Source organism: Stomoxys calcitrans, chromosome 1 (assembly GCF_963082655.1).
Source record: "Stomoxys calcitrans chromosome 1, idStoCalc2.1, whole genome shotgun sequence".
NCBI classification, from domain to species: Eukaryota; Metazoa; Arthropoda; class Insecta; order Diptera; family Muscidae; genus Stomoxys; species Stomoxys calcitrans.
The window spans coordinates 238,917,868-238,937,758 of record NC_081552.1 but is presented as its reverse complement, the minus strand read 5'-3'; the positions used below and the strand labels follow the sequence as shown (position 1 = coordinate 238,937,758).

At 36.5% G+C, this 19,891-nt stretch overlaps 2 protein-coding genes across 4 annotated transcripts in view; one reads left to right on the top strand and one right to left on the bottom strand.

Annotated features, from left to right (window-relative positions):
* The window catches only part of LOC106089390 (ras-related protein Rab-26), a 219,344-nt gene that overhangs the window by 187,443 nt on the left and 12,010 nt on the right, over positions 1 to 19,891 (bottom strand). The window lies entirely within an intron of this gene.
* LOC131998544 (uncharacterized) lies at positions 10,716 to 18,860 on the top strand. Of its 3 annotated transcripts, none has more exons than XM_059370952.1 (2): positions 10,716 to 10,999; positions 18,202 to 18,860. In XM_059370952.1, the coding sequence occupies exons 1-2, from the start codon at positions 10,899 to 10,901 to the stop codon at positions 18,590 to 18,592; spliced, it is 492 nt and encodes a 163-aa protein (XP_059226935.1). In that variant the 5' UTR covers positions 10,716 to 10,898; the 3' UTR covers positions 18,593 to 18,860. The 3 variants fall into 3 exon arrangements, with proteins under 3 accessions (XP_059226935.1, XP_059226936.1, XP_059226937.1); XM_059370953.1 differs by lacking the exon at positions 10,716 to 10,999 and adding an exon at positions 11,372 to 12,016 and having other exon boundaries at positions 18,142 to 18,860; XM_059370954.1 differs by lacking the exon at positions 10,716 to 10,999 and adding an exon at positions 11,374 to 12,016 and having other exon boundaries at positions 18,202 to 18,859.

Sequence of the window (19,891 nt, the reverse complement as noted above, 5' to 3'; positions counted from 1 at the left end):
TACAAAAAATATGTATAACTCCATGTTCCACCTCGCCAAAATTTCCATGAATACCAACATCCTCTTCTTCCCACGCTGCTTACATATAAATTTGTACCAAGTACTAATGCTTTGATAAACAAGCGTCTTGATTGTTTCAAAGTTTGTTTTTTGTTTTTTTTTTTTTTTTTTGTGATAAAGCACACAATTCGAAATTACATTAGCCGTACTTTCTATGTTTTCCTATTCAAATTATGTATGTTCGTTTATAATATTTGCATAAATACCTTTAACCTTAGACTGGACCAACTTTGGTGAAGGTGAGCTGATAATGATGAGGGTGATGGTGTTGATGTCGACATTCAAGCAACATTTCAATTCTTTGAGTTTTATTTTCCCTTTAAGACAACAGCAACGAAGCGAAACAATAAAGCTTGGGCACATAAGCCCATGTTGCGTATGTGGTATGTAGCATACAAATGAGAGAATTTATCACTCATACGTTACGGTGTACGAGTATTGTACATTAACAGATGCTTTTCATGGCCAGATATACATATGTTAAGCGAATGCACGCACATTCATATGATATTTAACACTTAAAGAGAAGGCGCTTTCAAGATTTAAATGAAAATATTTGGTTGAATTGGTTTGAGAAAAATTTTGTAAGAAGTCAACATTTCAATTAAATTCTGTATTAAAAATAAAATAAATTAAAATAAAATAAAATAAAATAAAATAAAATAAATTAAAATAAAATAAAATAAAATAAAATAAAATAAAATAAAATAAAATAAAATAAAATAAAATATAACAAAATTAAATAAAGTAAAATAAAATAAAATAGAATAAAGTAAAGTAAAATAAAATAAAATAAAATAAAATAAAATAAAATAAAATAAAATAAAATAAAATAAAATAAAATAAAATAGAATAAAGTAAAGTAAAATAAAATAAAATAAAATAAAATAAAATAAAATAAAATAAAATAAAATAAAATAAAATAAAATAAAATAAAATAAAATAAAATGAAATAAAATAAAATAAAATAAAATAAAATAATATAACAAATTTAAATAATATATAACAAAAATTAAATAAAGTAAAATAAAATAAAATAGAATAAAGTAAAGTAAAATAAAATAAAATAAAATAAAATAAAATAAAATAAAATAAAATAAAATAGAATAAAGTAAAGTAAAATAAAATAAAATAAAATAAAATAAAATAAAATAAAATAAAATAAAATAAAATAAAATAAAATAAAATAAAATAAAATAAAATAAAATAAAATAAAATAAAATAAAATAAATGAAAAAAATAAACTTAAATTTAAAAAAAATAAAAAATAAAATCTTAAATATAAAATGCAATTTGTATTTGTTTGTTTGTTCCGTATAGACTCAAAAACGGCTGAACCAATTACTTTGAAATTTTCACAGATTTCGTAAAAGTGGACCGATCGGGACAATATGGGACTCAAATGAAAGATATTCAGGAGTAGATTACGAATATGGTCAGAAAGTAAAAATAGGCTTTATAATTTATTAATATCGTTACGGGGCCGACCCTCCACCGTTACCCCAAAAACACCACCCAAAATCTTAAGTGTATTGGTCCAATACAATATGGGTATCAAATGAAAAGTATGCGGGAGTAGATAACGAATCTGGCATACAAATTCATGTCGAAGTATAGGGGGTCACCCCACCCCCACGAAAACGCCCAAAATGGGCCCATTAGCCAATTACGGATATATGGGACTCGGTTTGTTTGTTCTGTATAGACTGAAAAACGGCAGAATAGATTTTCTCGAAATTTTCGTATATTGTGTGGGTTGGTCTGGACGGAAACATAGGAAATATAATTTTTCGGTATCGCAATTAAAATTTGGGTCCAAGCACCCAGTGGGCCTCCCCCAACCCCAAAACTCCTCTAAACAGATATATTCAAAGTTCATGTCAATATGGGACTGAAATGACAAGTATTAGGCAGTAGATTACAAATATGGCATTAAAATTTGTTAGGTTCAAGTTCATGGCTATATGGGACTCAAACGAAAGGTATTAGAGAGTAGATTACGAATATGACATTAAAATTTGTGTTCAAGTCTAGGTGGCGCTTTTCCTCTTAAAGATAAGTCAAATGGGTTATTTGACCCATTATGACAATATGGGACTCAAATGAAAGGTATTTGGGAGAATAAAACGAATTTGATATCCAATTTTTGAGTCAAGTGGTTGTATACACCCTAAACTGAACTTCATTTCCGTTGGGAATAAAGAACGAATATGATATCCAAATACGGTAAAAACTTTAAAATCGTTTCATTGAATTCATCAATAACATTTGTGGATTCAATACGACCTCAATCTTAAAGTCTTGTTGCAATGTATTTGCAATTGCCAAAAGCCTTAATGCAGATCCCTTTTACTTTTCACTTTTGTTGATTTAATTCTTTTTAGTTTTGATATTTATTTTGGCACCTTAGCTTATGTTAAAGTTCTATTTTCTTCATACAAACAAAACTTCATAAAGCAACACATTTAATTTTCTCTATGACTCACTTCCATTAGATGTATAATCAAACTTGAGAGTGTAAAATAAATTCTCATTCAATTACACAAAAATTATAGTAGCATCCTTTAACTTTGCTTTCTTCCTAGAGATTCAACAATTTTTTTTTTTTTAACTCAATTAGTTAAGCTCATTTACCCACAAGAGTGTGGGTGAATGCCTAGAGTAAGCAATTAATTTTTTTTTCAGCAACTGCATTTTAGCGTGGCCAATTACATTAAATTTCCAGGAAGTGCATGACGTACTCGACGAGTGATTATTGAATTTCATTTGTTGTTGGGTTTCGTTAGAACTGCTTTTAACAATGGCACGCGGAAAACCCCTCTTACGATTTTTCTAGGCAAAAATTCCAACGATGAACTATTTGAGAGGGCAAACACTTTTACTTTACTAAAAAGGCAAGCTTTTCACTTTCACACACTCAACAAAGATTTAAAGGAATTTACAACAACTATGATATATGCACTACTGAGAGTAGTAAATGTAGCACTGAGTCTACGTAGTAATAGTAACTAAATTTTAACACAAAGTCAATGTCAAGGCAACCTGCACTGTAACAAACTACCGACTACTGCACGAACGAATCGTGTGGCAGCCACAGCATCAATAATACAAACTCTCTGTCATGCAAAGCACAACAAATTAAACAGGACAGGGTTGCCAAGGGGGATTTGATGTCAAGGTTGGTAGTTAATAAATTACCTAAGATGGCAAAACTAAGTAAAAACAAATAAAAAAAGTGAAAACAAAAAAAAAATTATAAAATTTTAAATAAAAAAAGTAAAAATAAATGAAATGGTAAATAAACATGAAATGAAATGAAATGAAATGAAATGAAGTGAAGTGAAATGAAATGAAATGAAATGAAATGAAGTGAAATGAAATGAAATGAAATGAAATGAAATGAAATGAAATGAAATGAAATGAAATGAAATGAAATGAAATGAAACGAAATGAAATGAATTGAAATGAATTGAAATGAATTGAAATGAATTGAAATGAATTGAAATGAATTGAAATGAATTGAAAAGAATTGAAATGAATTGAAATGAATTGAATTGAAATAAATTGAAATGAATTGAAATGAATTGAAATGAATTGAAATGAATTGAAATGAATTGAAATGAATTGAAATGAATTGAAATGAATTGAAATGAATTGAAATGAATTGAAATGAATTGAAATGAATTGAAATAAATTGAAATGAATTGAAACGAATTGAAATGAAATGAATTGCAATGAATTGAAATGAATTGAAATGAATTGAAATGAATTGAAATGAATTGAAATGAATTAAAATGAAATGAATTGAAATGAAAAATTATATGATATTAAATGAAATGAATTGAAATGAATTGAAATGAATTGAAATGAATTGAAATGAATTGAAATGAATTGAAATGAATTGAAATGAATTAAAATGAAATGAATTGAAATGAAAAATTATATGATATTAAATGAAATGAAATGAATTGAAATGAATTGAAATGAATTGAAATGAATTGAAATGAATTGAAATGAATTGAAATGAATTGAAATGAATTGAAATGAATTGAAATGAATTGAAATGAATTGAAATGAATTGAAATGAATTGAAATGAATTGAAATGAATTGAAATGAATTGAAATGAATTGAAATGAAATGAATTGCAATGAATTGAAATGAAGTGAATTGAAATGAATTGAAATGAATCGAAATGATTTGAAATGAATTGAAATAAAAGAAAACAAGTATAAGCGTACAAAGTTCGACGGGCCGAATCTTGCGTTTGTATTTGAATTAGTTTGGTCTCTAGAAGTCATATTGGGGTATTGATATTTAGGAGGCCTATATCACCATATTGACCGATTCGGATAAAACTTAACACTGATGTTGTAAGTCATAAGATAGGATTTTGGGCCGAATTCCAGCCCAATCTGGGGAAAATTTAGGCCAAATGGGGATATATGGGGGATATATCCGTTTATAGACCGGTTCAGATCATACTTGGCATGGATGTTGGAATTCATAACTTTAGTCTTAGTTTCAAATTTCAGCTTAATCGGATGAAAACTGAGGCTTCTAAGGGCTTAAATATTCAAATCCCGAGATCCGTATATATGGGAACTACACCTGTTTATAGACCGGTTCAGATCATACTTGGCATGGATGTTGTTCCAAATTTCTGCTTAATCAAATGAAAACTGAAACTTATTAGGGCTTAAATATTCAAATTCGGGGATCGCTTTATATGGCAGCTATACCAGTTTATAGACCGATTCGGATAATACTTGGCATGGATTTTTGAAGTCATAACTCCAAATTTTAGCCAAATCGGATGAAAATTTAGGCTTTTGAGGGCTCAAAAAGTCAAATCCGGGAATCGATTTATATGGGGCGCTATATCTGTTTATAAACCTATTCGGACCATACTTCGCATGGATAATAGACGTCGAGACTGAAGTCTTTTTTCCAAATTTCAGCCGAATCGGATAAAAATTGAGGCTTCTAAATTCTCAAGAACTCAAATCTGGGGAGGCTGTATATATTTATAGACCGATTCGGATCATACTTGGCATGGATATTAGAAGTCGTAACTCAAGTCTTTGTTCAGCCAAATTGGATAAAAATTGAGAATTCTAAATTCTCAAGAATTCAAATCCGAGACTCGTTTTATATGGGGACTATATCCGTTTATAGTCCGATTCCGATCATACTTGCCATGGATGTTGAAACACAAGTCTTTGTTCCAAATTTCAGCCGAATTTGATGAAAATTGAGGCTTCTCGAGGCTCAAGAAGTCAAATCGGAAATTGGTTTAGATGGTCGCTATATCCAAATCTGAATCGATATGGCCACATTTGCAATTCCCAACGACCTTTTACATCAATAAGAAATATAGCAAAAATTCAAACTGCTAGCTTTACCCGTACGACTTAGACAGATGGACGCACGGACATGACGGAAGATACATATATATGGTAGCTATAGCTAAATCTGAACCAATTCTTATATCGAGCCTCTTAGGATAGGATAAAATAAATGCCTTGTGCAATATTAGTACAAATTGGACTAACATATATAGAGAAGCTATATCCAAATTTGAACCGATTTCTCAAAAATTCGACAGCAATAGCGGGAGTTATAAGCGAATAGTCAGACAGACGGACAGACAGACAGTTAGATGGACAGACAGACGGACAGACAGACTGACAGACGGACACACAGAGAGACGGACAGATAGACAGACAGACTGACAAACAGACGGACAGCCAGACAAACAGACAGACGGACAGCCAGACAGACTGACTGACAGACGGACAGGTGGACAGACGGAAGGACTGACAGACCGACAGACGTACAGACAGACGGACGGACGGACAGACGGATGGACAGACGGACGGACAGACGGACAGATAGACGGATAGACAGACTGACAGACAGACAGACAGACAGACAGACAGACAGACAGACTGACAGACAGACAGACAGACAGACAGACAGCCAGACAGACTGACTGACAGACGGACAGGTGGACAGACGGAAAGACTGACAGACGTACAGACGTACAGACAGACAGACAGACGGACGGACAGAGAGACAGAGAGACAGACAGACCAACGTACAGACAGACCGATTATAGATGGACCTAACCATATCTAATCAGAAAGTGATTCTCAGTCAATACGCATGCGCATCAATGGGTCTATCTCTCTTCCTTCTTGGTGTAACAAACTAGTGCACAAAGTTAAAATACCCTGTACCACAGTAGTGGTGTAGGGTATAAAAATGAAAATAAAACATAACTACACAATGTGATCCATCTAGCTGTTCAAAGGCCAGCCGTTCAAAGGCCACCCCATAAACGTCATAACAAGTTTAACATACAAACAAAGTTTCCGGGAGGTCCATTATAAAGCCTTGTGCGCATCCACAGCCATAGGAAACTTGTATTAATGAACAGGGGCAAACTTCTGACATATCAATGAGTGCTGTCCGATTCAAGTTGAAGCTCAATGATAAGGGGCCTCCTTTTTTATAGCCGAATCTGAAAGGGGTGCGACACCTCTTTGGGGAAAAGTTTTTACATGGTTTTTACAGTATCTCACAAATGTCACCAGCATTAGGAGGGTATAACCGCCATTGAAAATTTGTTCTAATATTCTCGCCAGGATTCAAACCCAGGCATTAAGCCTCATAAGCGGACATGTAAACCTCTGCTCTACGGCGGCCTCCGACAGTGACCTTTAAAAATTCGGAGAAAAAAGTCCCTGCTTAAATGGCCAAATCTTTCCGAATAGTAGGGTGTCAGTACACACACCTATATATACAGTGGCACACAAAAGCTTACATACCCTACTACGACACACGTTTTACAAAAGAAATTTTTGGAGTAAGAAGTTTTTCTGTCTTATGTCCATTGTTGTTAAAATAGTTTACCATGTTTACCCAGTATTATAATTAGTTAAAGTTTTTGGGGTAAAACTTTATACTAACTACGCAATTAATGCAACTGCTATATATGAAAGGGTATGTAGACATGTCTGTGCCACTGTATTTATCATTCATAACATGCATGTATCTTCAAATTAAATTAATCTTTAAAATTGAGTCGATTGCCTTAATCCTATCTGGATCCGCCTTAGTATTCAGAAATGTCTTTATTTATATCCAACGACGGGGTAAATTGATTTCAAGCTGTATGAATTTAAAATTATTCAACAGAACACTTATTTCTTCCCAATAAGTCTTTGTGGCAACACTGTGACACTCACATAGCTACATACATGTAAGCGTAGTGTTTAAGTAAAGTAATGAGCGCGAGTATACAGATGAGCTGTACAACAAGGCGAACAGGTACACAGACAGGTACACTCAGTTACTGGAATATTCTCTTTCCACAACCGTTGCTAAAATCACATACACATTGATAGACACACACTAGTAAACACTCGCGATTTCTACACAACACAACAGCTGTAAGGTTTGGAAACGAACAAGTTGCTAAAACGGATGTTTGTTTGTTTTTTTTTTTTGCTTCTTTCTTGTCAAAGATTTTCCTCTTGAGACTGATTTTCTTTCTCAAAGGTCGGTTCAATGGATGAATGGTTGGATGCTGTTGTTGCGTGCCACCAGAAAATGACAACCAAAAGCTTTGAAAACACTTCACTAACTGAAATATGCGTCCAGACGTCAATACGTCACAGGCCAACACCGTTGTTCCGTTATGCTTCGTGTATACGAAAAAGGTGTAGGTATGAGTGTGACGCTGTGTGCTATGGCAGTGTGGTGAAGAAAGCAAGAACTAAATGCTTGTGGGGCAAAAAAGGCGCCAAAACATCTACACTGACGGCAATGAATGGTGGGAGGACACACACACACACACATACAACAAAAACCCGATTTTGCAAACGTACAAATAAACGTAGTAAAAAAAGGTACATGCAACAAGTTTACCATAAGTTAAGGGCAAACAAAAGGGGCATGTCTCGCAGGAGGAAACATGTTGCTGTCAATAATAATAATAATAATATGTAGGAATGTGTACATACATTTTTATGTAAATCTATGTTAATGTTGGTAAGGTTGAATGTCAGCGTGTGTCTGTATTTCAAACACTCAACCTGTCGGTGTGGGTGATGAAAGGTTAAATCAGATTTATTTTCATTGCTTAGCAAATGAGAATTATGTTGCTTGGGGATTTATGAATATGAAATATTTAGAGCAGCATAACCCTCTTTTACATTTGGAATGAAATGATGTCGATAATATTAGGCGAATTTAGAAAAAAATTAACAAATGAGGTAGTTTCGTCTACTTTTAATTGCAAAAAGAAAAATTAATAATAAATAAGGCAATCCAGTAAACTATTAGAGCAACATTTCAACCATAATTGAAATTAAGAGCAATGGAAAAACTGGCTAGCGGTGATGGCATATTTGAATAGCCTTAAATAGCCTTCATTGTTAATTTAGCCATGCACTAACCTTTATGGGAAAACTAGCATTTTTAAAAATATTACACATTTTGTTATACATATATGAGACTATAAATGAGTCAAATGTGAGAAACCAAACAAGTGACCAAACTAGCTTTACTAGTTTATTTTATGCCCTCATTGATAAGATATTCGCTTCAGATTTTACTGAACAAAAACTGAATTTGAATCGAAAACAAGTAAAAAGTCGGCCGAGTCGGCCGAGTCGGCCGAGTCTTGGATACCCACCACCTCGGGTATATATGTAAACCCCATTTCGTCACAATCCGGTGAAAATTGGATAACTTAAGCACCCAAAATTCGGCACGGACATTGAGTGGTCTCATATATATATGTCACTATTCAATTTTGTAGAACAAAATATTGGTCTTTTTGGCAGATATATCCAATTATACGCCGATCTGAACCATATTTAGGTCGGGTGTCAGGAGGCTAAAAAAACTTACTATTTCAAAAAACTTTTATGGGCTTCAGACCCTTTATCGGTAGATCGGTCTATATGGCAGCTATATCTAAATATAGTCCGATCTGAACCATAATTGGGTCAGATGTCAGGAGGCTTAAGATAACCCATTGTTGCAAATTTCAGCAATATCGGGTAATAACAAAAGCTTTTATGGCCTTCAGACCCTTTATCGGGAGATCGGTCTATATAGCAGCTATATCTAAATATAGTCCGATCTGAACCATAATTGGGTCAGATGTCGGGAGGCTTAAGATAACCCACTGTTGCAAATTTCAGCAATATCAGGTAATAATAAAAGCTTTTATGGCCTTCAGACCCTTTATCGGCAGATCGGTCTATATGGCAGCTATATCTAAATATAGTCCGATCTGAACCATAATTAGGTCAGATGTCGGGAGGCTTAAGATAACCCACGGTTTTAAATTTCAGCGCAATCGGGTAATAAATAAAGCTTTTATGGGCTTCAGTCCCCTTATCGGCAGATCGGTCTATATGACAGCTATATATAAATATAATCCGATCTGAACCATATTTGGGTCAGATGTCGGGAGGCTTAAGATAACCCACTGTTTTAAATTTCAGCGATATCGGGTAAATAATAAAGCCTTTATGGGCTTCAGAGCCTTTATCGGGAGATCGGTCTATATGGCAGCTATATCTAAATATAGTCTCATCTGAACCATATTTGGATCAGATATCGGGAGACTTACGATAACCCACTGTTTCAATTTTCAGCGATATCGGGTAAAAAATACAGCTTTTATGGGCTTCAGATCCTTTGTCGGTAGATCGGTCTATATGGCAGCTATATCTAAATATAGTCCGATCTGAACCATAATTGGGTCAGATGTCGGGAGGCTTACGATAACCCACTGTTTTAAATGTCAGCAATATCGGGTAATAAGTAAAGCTTTTATGGCCTTCAGACCCTTAATCGCGAGATCGGTCTATGTGACAGCTATATCTAAATATAGTCCGCTCTGAACCATAATTGGGTCAGATTTCGGGAGGCTTAAGATAACCCACTGTTTTAAATTTCAGCGATATCGGGTAATAAATAAAGCTTTTATGGGCTTCAGACCCTTTATCGGCAGATCGGTCTATATGACAGCTATATCTAAATATAGTCTGATCTGAACCATATTTGGATCAGATATCGGGAGGCTTAAGATAACCCACTGTTTCAAATTTCAGCGATATCGGGTAATAAATAAAGCTTTTATGGGCTTCAGACCCTTTAACGGTAGATCGGTCTATATGGCAGCTATATCTAAATATTGTCCGATCTAAACCATATTTGGGTCAGATGTCGGGAGGCTTAAGATAACCCACTGTTTTAAATTTCAGCGATATCGGGTAAATAATAAAGCCTTTATGGGCTTCAGAGCCTTTATCGGGAGATCGGTCTATATGGCAGCTATATCTAAATATAGTCTCATCTGAACCATATTTGGATCAGATATCGGGAGACTTACGATAACCCACTGTTTCAATTTTCAGCGATATCGGGTAAAAAATACAGCTTTTATGGGCTTCAGATCCTTTGTCGGTAGATCGCTATATATAAATATAGTCCGATATCGACCGTATTTGGGTCAGATGTCGGGAAGCCTAAAACTACTCACTGTTTCAAATTTCAGCAAAATGGGATGAAAAATAAAGTTTTTATGAGCATTAGACTCTTTATCGAAAAATCGGTCTATATAGCATGTTGAAAGTAGTTTCCCTCTGATGTTATTTTGAATTATTTGAATTGATTATCTAATTTACCTTACCTTATTTTGAATTACCATGTAATAGTTTTTAAGTCACTGTTGAAACATCCCAGTATTCCAAATTAATAGTATGGCAACAAGTTAACCATCCTCTTTGTGTGTTGTTGTATTGAGTGGAGGCCGATGCTTCTTGGTGTTGCCACGAAGAAGTCTCGAGCTCTTTTTACTACAGCATCACATCCAAGTGGTTGGTTCTCTGCAGCTTTTTATCATCTACATAAAATGTAAGTTGTATCCCATACACCCCTCTAAATAAAAGACAACCATATCATCCCATTTTGAACTCAATCATCTCGGGTTTTCATTTAAAAGGCAAGTGAGGTGATTCATTCCTCAATAAACTTGAAGCTTTTATTTTATTTGAAATAAAATAAAAAATATAAATAGTGAATTTGGAGTAATTTTCAAACAAAACGAAAAATATACTACATCTCCGTAGTATGAATTTGCCATGTGCAAAGTTTCTCCACATTAATGACACAAATCCCAGCTCATTTACTCCCAAATAGCTAAAATCCCTTACTGATATTGAACATGGTCCTTCGAACCCTTATTGAACACAGCTTAATGGTTAAATACCTCAAAAGTTCATTTTGTTAGTATCACGGAAACCCTAACTCGCTGTAACAAATGTCAAACTGTCGTTTTTTTACATGTGCCAAGACCGAAAGGAGAATTATAAGTTTTTATTAAATATTTTTCATCAGACAACGGAAAGTTAGTTCAAGATCGTGAAATCGGTGGAAAACTATTGTTCTCCATCCCACGCAACGAGAACGCGAAGAATTGCTGAAATTTTTAGTTACAAGGCCCTGACACGTGTAGGTAACGGTTCAAGGCCACCAACCTTGGAAACGGGCACATTCTGCAGGAACTGTACACTTCAGCAAAACCACAAAATTAATTAATCGATAATAAAGGCGGCGGCATCGTAACTTCCAATTACAGGAAACCCCATCATCGCATAAAGTAATGTGAATAATATCCAATATTTCTTTTGGAAAACATACAGAACGTACATAAATACGTAGTCTTCGCCTGAACCACGTTATCTAAATGTATGTACATCCCTGTTTAAAAGAGGAGGCGACAAAATTTCGAAAGGCTTGTACAACTAAATTGTTCTCACCGACTCATTCCTCCAAGTCAATAGACAGGGACACCCAATTTCTAAACCCTTTCAACTGCACCACCTCGTCAGCAGTATATTTTCTTTGGTGATGTCCCGCTGGATTAATGATGTAAGTCCAATTCCAATTTTTAGCTAGAAAGATAAGTGAAAAAATATGAACCATCTCATTTCTTACGGCTGAACAATCCAAGTTCCCTCCGAGAAAGATACAGGCGAACGAAAACTACCATCTTTCGGTAGAATTTAGTTTCATGATAGTTTTACTACATTTGCCTACAGATTTCTGGACACACCATCAAAGCCTAACACATTTTCACCAACATTCACAATAGGCGTCATCAATTTTTTTTTTGCATGTTTATAAACCAATATAGGAGAAACTCAACACATTCCGATTAGACTAATAATTGTTGAATGCAAATGCCCAACACAATAACCACCTTTGAACAATCACAGATCTCCATTTATTCTAAATGGAATCTGGAATAATAAACTGGAATCATCCTTAAAGTACGCCACACTATTTCTACATTAGTGATTCACAATAACACACATTTGGTACCATATATAATTTTTCACCTTTTGCACAAGCTGGTTATTTATGTTAACTGGAGTTGTACTATGCAATAGTATTTGATTCTAATTTATAAATCTATTCTCGATTAGAACCCTTATAAAGGCCGCTAGAGACTAATTTTTGGCACACATGCTGGACGTTTTAACTGGTATGAAATTCATCTACAATAACTTGTATTGCCCCCTGCATGCGGAATCTGTTTTCTTCTAATTGCAATGTAAAGATAATATACACGCAGTATTGGTTTGAATCAGTATTTTTTGGACCCAATTGATAAACAATCCCTTTGTTTTAAGAGATAACCCCGTTTGAATTCACAATACCTGAGTTTTATATTCCTCTTTTAAGCCAAGACACAAACCATTATGGAGGATTTTACATTTTATTCCGATGATTTGGTAATATTTTGTTCGGAATTTGATAACCTTGCAAAGACTGAAATTACGGACTCAATGCTTGAGGTAAATTTGCATGACTTGAACCATCGATGGTCAGAGGTGCAAAGGTCATATAAGGAACTTCTTATCAATAAGAAGGGCGACCTTGACCAGAAGTCATTGGAAGCGGCACGAGGCAAATATAGCACATGCACGAAGTCCTTTCATAATTGTAAGGCGAATATCTTCGACTTGCAGAAAACTTTTGTTGCTTCCCCTATAAGCTCCTCCTTTATAGCGAATGACATTCCAGCTACCGATTTAGCTATAAAGGTACCTCCCTGCGACACGGAGCTGTTCTATGGAGGCTACGAAGAATGGCCAGCATTTAGAGACATGTTCTCTGCGGTATATGTCGATCACCCTAGACTACCGCCTGTTCAAAAGCTTTATCACCTCCGCCTCAAGTGTCGCGGGCAGGCAGGAGAGATTGTGAAGAAGTATAAGCTCTGCGGTGAAAATTTTTGCTTAGCATGGGAGGCTTTGCGTATGAGGTACGAAAATAAAAGGATATTAGTGGACAATCAACTTAAAATTCTTCTAAATTTACCTCCCATTACTTCCGAAAGTTGTGAGTCCCTTCAATACTTGCGAAGCACAATTAATGACTGCCTCTCTGCTCTGAAGGCGCAGAATATCTCGACAAAGGACTGGGATCCTATACTTATTTACATTTGCTCCACTAAACTTCCCCACGAAACTCTCTCCCTGTGGGAACAGTCCCTGAAATCTCACAAGGAACTTCCAGAATGGGAACAAATGGACACCTTTCTCTCACATAGGTATGAAGTGGTGGAACGTTTGAATAGCATTCAAGATGCACGACCTGCAACTAAAGAAATTCATAGGGAAAGTACTACTGTGACCAAGAATGAAGCCAGTTTCCCGTGCAAGATATGCAAACTTAACCACCCATTGAAACAATGCCCAGAATTTAAAAAGCTTGACCCACAATCTCGAAGCACATTTGTCTCCTTAAATAACATATGCATTAATTGTCTCTCTTATACTCATACTCGGAAGAACTGTCAGAGCAAATTCACATGCAACACTTGTAACAAGAACCATCATTCACTACTGCATTTTACCCGAAATGGAGCTAGTTCTAATCAAAAAAGCTATAGTCCAAAATCACCGGTTAGCGACGAATCTCAGGCCCCAGAAGAAGCCCCGGATTCTTCTTATACGCATCACAGCAATGTAACTTTGGAAACAGCTTCACACTTTACTTCTAATGCTGACAATTCTTGGAAAGGAAACACTTTGCTACCTACTGCTGTTGTCCAAATAAAGCACAATGGTGATTTGTTAAAAGCAAGAGCTTTTCTTGATCAAGGCTCTGAGCGCTCTTTTGTTTCGAAGACCCTTCAGCAGCGATTAAAGCTTGTGGTTGAGAATAAGAATTTCCAGATCCATGGAATGGGTGGTGAAATTGTGGCAAATTCTAATTCCATATGTTCGTTAACTCTGTATTCAGAGAAGCATGAGATTGAGGTGAATTTGGGAGCGATAGTTGTCCCAAGAATCACAAGGCTTTTACCTAATTTCGAGATAGCCAAGTCACAAACCAATTTTAGTGGCATAGAGGGTTTGGAACTCGCAGACCCTGATTTCTACACTCCTGGGAATGTAGACTTGCTCCTCGGCAGCGATGTGATGCCCTCTCTTCTCATAAACGGGTTACGTAAGATTTCTGAATCTCTCCTTGCTCAAGCCACAATATTCGGTTGGATTATTAGCGGGCCTATTCAGTGTCAATCTGTTTCGGCATTCTCCATTGGAATTTCTGAAATGGATGACGAAGCCATTAGTACACAACTCAGAAGATTTTGGGAGCAGGAAGAGATACCGAATAAGATTCCCTTTTCGAAAGAAGATGAGTTCTGCGAATCTCTGTATTTGAAGACCACGTATAGGAATAAGGATGGCCGATATGTGGTTAAACTTCCATTCAAACCTGGGTTTCCACGGGAGATGCCTTTGGGGTGTTCTCGTTCTAAAGCCCTCATCCAGTTTATTGGTATGGAAAATTCTTTGAAAAAAAATTCCGAGTTTGCCGAAACTTATCGAAATGTTTTGGCCGAATATTTGACACTTGGTCATATGACACCAACATCATCTCAGGAAATAATTTCCCAAGGTTCATTTCACTCATATTATATGCCTCACCATGCGGTTATGAAGCCCGACAGTCGGAGTACTAAGCTAAGGGTAGTCTTCAATGCTTCAAGGAAAAGTAACTCAGGCAACTCCTTAAATGACATCTTATTAGTTGGACCAACCCTACAACTGGACCTCATGACCCTGATCGTTAATTGGCGGCTATATCAGTACGTTTTTTGCGGTGATATAGAAAAGATGTATCGCCAGATCTTGGTCCATGATGGAGACACTCCCTTTCAACGAATCGTCTTTCGGATGAACCCATGCGATCCCATTCAAGACTTCACACTCCGAACGGTGACATTTGGTGTAAATTGTGCACCATATTTAGCCATCAGGACATTATTACAGCTTGCCAAAGACTCTGAGGATCGTTTTCCTCAGGCAGCACATATTTTAAGAAATGAGACATACGTAGACGATATTCTGACAGGCTCTCATGATTTAAATTCGGCTATAAAAGTGCTCTCTCAAATCATTACGGTATTGGAATCTGCTGGATTTCATTTGAGAAAAATATCGGCAAACACCAAAGATATACTGGAATCCGTTCCCAACGAATCACTCTTAGATTGTGACTTTCTCAAGTTCGCAGAAACAAGCGGTACTAAAACGCTTGGAATACAGTGGAACGCGCTGAAAGATTGTTTTTCATATAAAATAGAACCCATAGAAAAACAATTAGATATTACAAAAAGAAAAATACTGTCCACTGTCGCAAAAATATTTGACCCGGCGGGGTGGATTTCGCCCATTATAATCCAGTCAAAAATGCTCCTACAACATCTCTGGTTGGAAGGAACTAAGTGGGATGAAAGCGTCAAACCCAATACCCTGCTCAAGTGGAATCAATTTGTAGATAACATACAGCTAATACCCAACATACATATTCCTCGCTGGGTAAAGTTTGCCCCCCTTGTCTCTACGCAGATTCACGGTTTCTGTGACGCGTCTGAGAAGGCGTATTGCGCGGTTATCTATTTACGTGTCCAAAGAAATCAATCAACGGAATCTAATTTATTTGTGTCAAAAACCAAAGTGGCTCCGCTAGAACCCGTAAGTCTACCAAGACTGGAATTGTGTGGTGCTCTACTTCTCTCTCGGTTGGTGAAAAAAGTACTGTCTCAACTCCCGATAAATAATTATGACCTCTACTTATGGTGTGACTCATCGATTGTCCTCGGCTGGTTAGAAAAACCGCCATCATCATGGAAGACATACGTCGCTAATAGGACAGCAGAAATTATTCGAAATATTGGTAACATTTCATGGCGTCACATTCGATCAGCAGACAATCCAGCAGATGTGGGTTCTAGGGGTTGTAATACTATGGACCTCATGCAGAATTCCTTGTGGTGGAAGGGTCCAACATGGCTTATAGAGCCGCCAAACGAATGGCCAAAGTCTCTTCCTGCATATATTGACCCGCCCGAAAAGAAAAAGATAAATGTTTTCCATATGAACGAAATTGTAGATCCCTTAGAAAGATTTTCAAGGTGGGACCGCGCCATACGAGTAATTTGCTATGTACGAAGGTTTTTGCATAACTCCCACAAAGAAAAACGACAACAACACACTCAAGACTCCAAAATTATAACACATTCCGAATTCACCGAAACAAAAAACTTGCTAATTACTTTGGCCCAAAGGCAGTACTATGGCAAGGAATATCATTCACTTTTGACGTCAAAACCTATTAGCAAGAAAAGTCCTTTATATTCTCTAAATCCTTTTATTGATAAATGTGGGGTACTCAGAGCCTCAGGCAGAATCTCAAATTCAGATTTCGCCTTTAACGAACGCCATCCCATCATAGTCCCCGTAAAGTCCAAATATTGCACTTTATTAATCGAGTTTACTCACATTTTTTTGATGCACGCCGAACACAACCTAATGATAAGGACAATTCGAAGCGAATATTATGTATCGAGGCTTAGATCAGCAATAAAGAAATGCATACATCAATGCAAAACTTGCATTGCATATAAACAGCGCCTCCAAACACAGTTCATGGCAGCATTGCCTATTGAACGAAGCAAATTTTCCCCTCCGTTCACCATAACAGGTCTAGATTTCGCGGGACCATTTCCAATAAAGGTGTCTCGACTACGACAGGCTACATTTCTTAAAGGTTATGTTTGCATTTTTATTTGTCTAAGTACGAAATCCATCCATTTGGAACTCTGCTCGGACCTTTCATCTGCCTCATTTCGGGCTGCCTTTGTAAGATTTGTTGGAAGGCGAGGCCTGCCACAAAAGTTGATGTCGGATAATGGTACTAATTTTGTGGGGGCTGAGAGAGCATTTAATTTCCAATATGTCCATTTTCTCAAAGCCATATCCAAGGATATTGTTGAAAAGTACGCTACACATGGATTTCAGTGGACCTTTATTCCTCCCAATGCCCCACATATGGGGGGAATTTGGGAAGCTGGGGTGAAATCCTTTAAAATGCATTTTCGGAAAGTAACCCAGAATGCCAAATACACGTTCGAGGAATTTTGCACCCTTTTAGTACGAATCGAGGCGGTCTTAAATTCTCGACCCCTATCACCGATGACGGACGACCCTTTGGAATTATTAGCCTTGACCCCAGGTCACTTTTTACGAGGTGCTCCTATGGTTGCTATGCCGGAGGCTACTGACGAGACATTTCCTATTGTAGACAAATGGGATAAACTCAAATCTATCCAACAGCAATTTGCTCGGAGGTGGAAGGATGAGTACATTAAGGAACTTCAAAGCAGATACAAGTGGCAGCGTTTGCAAAAGAATTTATCCGTAGACCAGTTCGTCCTTATTAAAGACGACTCCTTGCCTCCGTGTGAATGGCGGTTGGGTCGCATTACAAAAGTTTATCTAGGACCAGACGGTCTTGCCCGGGTAGCTGATATAAGGACTCAGCTTGGGACCATAAGGAGACCAATAGTAAAATTGTGTATTTTACCATATAATGCTCCTCAATCTTAAATATTCCTTACAATCGTTTCTGTCAAGACGTACCTATTTGAAATTATCATTATTTCATATCATCACACAAAATTTTGTCTTCCACAGGGACAGAAGAAATTCCAGAATCCATCAATGCCTAATTTGTAAAAATTATCACCCTCTTAGATATTGTAGACAGTTCTTAAAAATGGCGGTCAAAGATCGTCGTCGTGCTGTTGTTCGCCATAAGTATTGCTTAAATTGTTTGGCCCGTTCGCATAAAACAGCGCAGTGCACTTCAACTAATTTATGCCAACGTTGCGAAAGGGGACACCACACCCTACTCCATGAACCAATTCAACAAAGACTACAACCAGAACGATGCCGAGCTGACAGAAGAAGAGTTCTAAAAAACAAATGCCAACGTCCAACTACACAATTGCGTCCAGCCGAGAGAGGTGGTCATAACTCAGCAAATTCTAGACTACGTTATGGTAATAACAGTAATTCAGAAAAATCTCAACGGTGCCTGGAGAAAGCTTTTCGTATATTGAACCAGCTCAAACGCGCTCTATAATTGTTGCCCTTTCCGGCCAAGGGGGGCAGGATGTTGAAAGTAGTTTCCCTCTGATGTTATTTTGAATTATTTGAATTGATTATCTAATTTACCTTACCTTATTTTGAATTACCATGTAATAGTTTTTAAGTCACTGTTGAAACATCCCAGTATTCCAAATTAATAGTATGGCAACAAGTTAACCATCCTCTTTGTGTGTTGTTGTATTGAGTGGAGGCCGATGCTTCTTGGTGTTGCCACGAAGAAGTCTCGAGCTCTTTTTACTACAGCATCACATCCAAGTGGTTGGTTCTCTGCAGCTTTTTATCATCTACATAAAATGTAAGTTGTATCCCATACACCCCTCTAAATAAAAGACAACCATATCATCCCATTTTGAACTCAATCATCTCGGGTTTTCATTTAAAAGGCAAGTGAGGTGATTCATTCCTCAATAAACTTGAAGCTTTTATTTTATTTGAAATAAAATAAAAAATATAAATAGTGAATTTGGAGTAATTTTCAAACAAAACGAAAAATATACTACATCTCCGTAGTATGAATTTGCCATGTGCAAAGTTTCTCCACATTAATGACACAAATCCCAGCTCATTTACTCCCAAATAGCTAAAATCCCTTACTGATATTGAACATAGCAGCTATATCCTAATATGGTCCAATTTGGACCGTTCAAGAACTTAACCAGCGTACATCAAAAAAACGTATCTGTGCCAAATTTCAGCTCAATATCTCAATTTTTGAAGGCTCTAGAGTGATTACAACAGACGGACGGACAGACACCCGGACATCGTTAAGTCGTCTTAGAATTTTACGACGATCCGAAATATAAATGCTTTGTAGGGCCGGAATTGGTTATTTCGATGTGTTGCAAACGGAATGACTAAATGAATATACCCCCTATCCTACGGTGGTGGGTATAAATATATAGCTTCAAGTGTATGAGACATAAGGTTAAGGGAAAGGATGACTTGAACATAGAAGCAGAAGGTCACACCATCGCATTTTAATGAGGCGACGTTAGGAAACCTGTATGAAATGGAAGAGGTTTGGCAGTGAAGACCGGAGGACGAAGCCTTTCGGGGCAACGCAGTCCGAATTAAGGATTTAGGCGACGAATGCGCATGTAACACTCTGGAACTGCGAAAAGGTCGGTAAAACCATGAAAATTGTGTGGGGAGATCCGGATCGTGAAAAGACGAGGCAACTATTGAAAACTATTGAAGTAAGAAGGAAATCAGTATAGCCTTCTGGGCTACAAGCTCACATATACAGGCATGTGATAACATGTGTAAGGCATGT